The sequence below is a fragment of the Apis dorsata genome, unplaced genomic scaffold, assembly GCF_000469605.1.
Source record: "Apis dorsata unplaced genomic scaffold, Apis dorsata 1.3 scaffold_149, whole genome shotgun sequence".
In the NCBI taxonomy this organism is placed as follows: Eukaryota; Metazoa; Arthropoda; class Insecta; order Hymenoptera; family Apidae; genus Apis; species Apis dorsata.
This window is the reverse complement of record NW_006263440.1, coordinates 1,294,182-1,298,916: the sequence shown is the minus strand read 5'-3', so window position 1 is coordinate 1,298,916 and position 4,735 is coordinate 1,294,182. Positions and strand designations below refer to the sequence as shown.

The following is a 4,735-nucleotide window of genomic DNA, read 5'->3' as shown; positions in this document are numbered from 1 at the left end:
ATATATATATATATATATATATATTTATTTGAACTAACAATATACGATTCAACGATTATTTCATTTTTTTCTCGTTAATACGATTTTTCTTCTTCTTCTTCTTCGAAAAACAAGTTACGTAATCAAGATTACGAGTTGAATCGTCGTTGGAAAATTAATAATATAATCTCTTATCATTTTTCGAAAGAAGGAAATGATATAAGATAAAAATATCGATATATACATAGAAAAAATATTATAGAACGTTATATTCGAGTAACTCGATTTAAAATTTATGATATCTTTCGTTACATTGAATCGTACGAATTCGATTTCGCATATTCGCGCGAAAATCGGCCCTCGTTCAAAAATATTCGACAGAGGGAGAAGGAACGTTAAAAATGCCGGGGATTAAAGCGGGTATCGTTGGGAGCAAAGAGAGGAGGAAAGAGATTTCGGAAAAGCAACAAACCCGAGCCTTCCACTCCGCGATTTATCGGCGACGTTTTACACGCCGCATCGATCCCATGAAACGAAACGAGTCGAGTGCGTTCAAATTCTTCTCTCTGCGGCAAAATAGATTTCGTAAATCGCGAAATGTTCGACTGATAATTTTTATTACTATTGAAACAGCGGTAATAAAAAGATTTTTAATCTGTCAATTTGAATTTGAGAAAAATGTGACGAAGCAATGTGCACTCTGTGCTGTTGAATTTCGTTAGATACGTACGGGGATAATTGTTCAAGATTTCAGAAATCTCGAAGATTTCCAACTCCAAGCTCGACCTCATCACGAGGAATACGCGTGCAAATTATGTCAGTTCCCAAATCGAGTAGTTTTATCGTTCTTGGACTATGTTTATCGCGTTAAGAATTTACCTTCTTCTCTTCTCTAATCGCATTTCCACAAGCTGCACATCGAGTTTATAATCCCATTTTGAGGATTTCATGCGCGTCCGTGTAAACTCGAGGATCTCGAGAATTTGAGAAAATTTAGTTTTCGTCGTCGCGCGTCACGCAATCATTATCACGTTTTCGCAAGATTGTACAGAGACAACGTTCGAAACGTTGCTTCTCGAGTCGAAAATTGAACAAAACTTTATTCATCGATCGAGCGAAACCATCTTAAATAAGGAGGACGGTTTCCCTTATCTCTGGCTACTCTTTTCTTAACTCTATGCAAAATCAATTTCTAAAAATCTCTTCGTCCTCGTATCGTTTCTTTGAATCCTCGAAAGATCCTTTCGAAAGATCTTCCCTTCGAATCGAACTGTATCCGATATGAAGTTAACTCTCCCCTCGCGAAACTTCGTTAAAATCGCGATAACGTTATCCGAACTTTCCGTCGAAAGAAGATGGCGAGACGACCTTAGCCGGAAGAATCGGTGGTTCGATCGACGAGGAAGTTGGGATTTAGGCGAGTGGAAGACCCCGAACGATGTTTTTGTGGCGACGTAAATGGTTGAAAAAAGTTGGTTCGAGAGATCAGAGCTTTTATACGGAACTTCTATGCAAAACTTTCCGTTCTCGTTAAAGTCTGCTTAGAGAGAGAGCTCTCGAGAGAGTTTGTTGGTCGGACAGAAGGGGAATTAAAAGTCCACGGGGATGACTTTCCCAATGAATTCCAGGATTTATTAGGAGAATCGGAAATAAAATTTATCCTGCGAAATATTTCGAAATATCTTTGGTGACGAGTGACCAAAGTAAAATTTTGAAAATTCAATATCTATTCCCCGGTAATTAAACAGTTTCGAAATGATATATTATATATAAGGTCAAATTTCGATGTTCCATCGGGTTAATTAACATCCGCGTAATTTTAATTGTTTATCCGGGAAAATAGAATTTCGATCAACCTTTTAATTTTCATACCGAGAGTAATTAACATTTCAAATCGTTCACGGAAAACGAAACAATTTCTTGTTAATTACTTATTTGAATTTAACATATAACGTATACCTTGTGTCGAAATATGTGCATTTTAATCTATTATAAAAAAAAAACCTGAACGAATCCTGAAATGGGAAAGTACGGTAAATTATAAGCATAAATCGAAACTCTTACGAAAATTCGAGAAAAAATGCGTCGAAATAAGAAAACATTTCGATCGGTTAAAGAATATTTTACAACGAAATATCTCTATTTGATTAAATTCGATTAAAATCATTTTTAATATCGACAAATAATTCGAGGAACTATTCAATCCAAAACAATATGATATTCTGAAAAAAAAAAAAAACAAAAACAAAAATATCGCATAACATATTCTACGTGTCTTTCATTGGCGATATTAAAATATAAAAAGCGTGCAATGTAGGTCGGGTGCTCGTAATCCTTTTTATATGTGACTTTCTGTTCCAAGCTATCCGTGAAACAAAAATAAAAAATAAAAGAAGAAAAAAAAAAAAGCTGTAATCACCGAAATGGAAAATTTTACGGATGAACGAGAAGACTATTCCTTTTCGGTTGACTTTGAAATTCTACAAAATTGCTTTTGGGATCACGTTCTCTGATGGAACACAAACACGCGCGTCCAAAGAAACGGAACGTACGAAAATAAAAGATTCGAAAATGAAAATCGTGGATCAAAGTTTCGACCGATGTTAATCTCGTTAAATTGAAATTTAAATCCGATTATTGAAGGAAATCCGAGGCGAGTTATAACGCAAGCGATAACCACGATTAGATTGCCGATTTTATTCTCAATCACTGAAAAGTGTAGCTGAATATTGTGTTCAAATATTCATATGTTAATATATTTAACACGTTATATCCCCATATATATACGATGATTATTAATAATCGTTCAAAATTTTAAAAGATTCTGTTTTCGTAATCTATTAAGAAATATCATTGAAATTATTTTTTATTTTATAGTCCGATAATTCAATCGATTGCAAAGATATTGTTAAAAAAGTAGAATGAGATAAGTGGTCAAGAATCTTCTTTCAAGAGAAAGCAATGATGGAAATAGTAAACGTATCGAAATAAATGAAAAAGCGTTTTAAAGAGTAAGATAAATTATTTTTAAATACGTTGCCAGCAATAATCGTATTAATTATATATTGAAAACTTTAAATCAATTTAAATAAACAATATTCGTTTAAATTACAAAAAGAAAAATTAACAAGTTTTCACAAGTAATATCTTAATAAAAAAAAAGTGACTGAAAAAAAATGTATCGAGAAATAATATTTGGGATAAAATATATGCTAATGAATCATGGTCGATCGTAGGTGATACTCGGCGGAGGTAGACGTCATTTCGTGCCGAAAGTGATCCAGGATCCGGAAGAGCCGGATAAGGAAGGAAGACGATTGGACGGAAGGAATCTGATCGAAGAATGGTCGAGGAACCATCGATTGCGGAACGTGGCCGCGAAATACGTGGCTAACAAGGAGCAGTTCGAGAGCGTCGATCCACGGAAAGTGAACCATCTGTTGGGTAACGAATGAAAATATGTTTCTACGTTTCCCGTATTTCCAATAAGGAGAGGAAAAAGCGATTTATCAAATCGAGAAATCGTTTTATTCTCAATCACTGAAAAGTGATAGTTTTCGTTACATCGTTACGTTGAAACGGTTCGTTTAAAAAAAAAAAATATAATTCAATTAAATTTTCTTTCTTCCAATATTTGATATTATTTATTTCATATCGTTCGGGCATAGAAAGAAAGTTGTACATACGATGAAAGTTTTTACGATTCAATTACGAAATACGAAAAAAAAAAAAAAAACAATACAAATTGTTCAGGAATAATTAAGATTATTGTGCATTGTATCTTTAGATAATTATCGATCTCGCGCGATTAATGCTTCGATATAGTTAGCTGCTAGTTAGTCCGCGCTAATTATGAACGACGTAACGTTTGAATATGAGATTACACTTGGCCTATTGATCAGAACTGTTGATTCCCTATCCCAAGATTGTCTAATAAGCAAATTATTGGCTGACAATTAACAGTTGCGTGAAATTGCGCGTTTTTATTGAGAAATAAAAAAAAAGAAAAGAACATTTCACTTGCATTCACTATTAAAACTGAAACCTATTGATATTATTCTAGAAAATTAACATCGGAAAAGAAATTGTATTAAATTTTCAAATTCGTTCATAAAGGGGAACGAATGGAGAAAAATTTTACTCCAATAATAGGAAATCGGTGATTTCATATTGTTCAATCATTCCAGGGTTGTTCTCCTATTCCCATATGGACTTCGACGTTGATCGAAACACGAACGGAAGCGGTGACCCGTCACTGGCCGAAATGACGATAAAGGCGCTTCGTATACTGGCCAAAAATCCCGAAGGATATTTCCTTTTCGTGGAAGGTACGTAGGTACGAACAAAGGGACCTCGAACTTCACGGAGATGTATTATTCCAATGTTTCACCGAATAGTTCCTTTGTGGAACCATGCGTTTATAGGACAAAGAAAAAGAAATTGTTCTCTTTATTCCGAACTTCGAGTTCGGAAGACGATGAATTGAAAAGAATGAAAGCGTAATGGCACGGTATAATTCCTTTCCATTAGGAATCTCGTTTGTTTTACGATATTTTTTTCAGATAGTTCATTTTTCTTTTTTTTTTTTCTGCGATTAAAGAGAAATTTATTTTCTATGTTACGAATTCGAAGAATTCGCGTACGACTTATCGTACGTCATCTCAAGTTAGAATTCCATAATCGGCGCAACATAATTGAAATTCCTCGATGGCGGAATACGACTGAGCTAATGCTCTCTCTCTTGAGAGAGAAAAAA

At 34.3% G+C, this 4,735-nt stretch overlaps 1 protein-coding gene across 2 annotated transcripts in view; it reads left to right on the top strand.

Annotated features, from left to right (window-relative positions):
* The window catches only part of LOC102677613 (alkaline phosphatase-like), a 159,507-nt gene that overhangs the window by 120,988 nt on the left and 33,784 nt on the right, over window positions 1-4,735 (top strand). The window contains exons 4-5 of one of the 2 annotated variants that reach the window (XM_006613454.2): window positions 3,216-3,423; window positions 4,167-4,307. In XM_006613454.2, the coding sequence (XP_006613517.1) occupies window positions 3,216-3,423; window positions 4,167-4,307 (349 nt within the window). The remainder of the gene's footprint in view (window positions 1-3,215; window positions 3,424-4,166; window positions 4,308-4,735) is intronic. The other variant, XM_031509421.1, reaches the window with a different exon arrangement.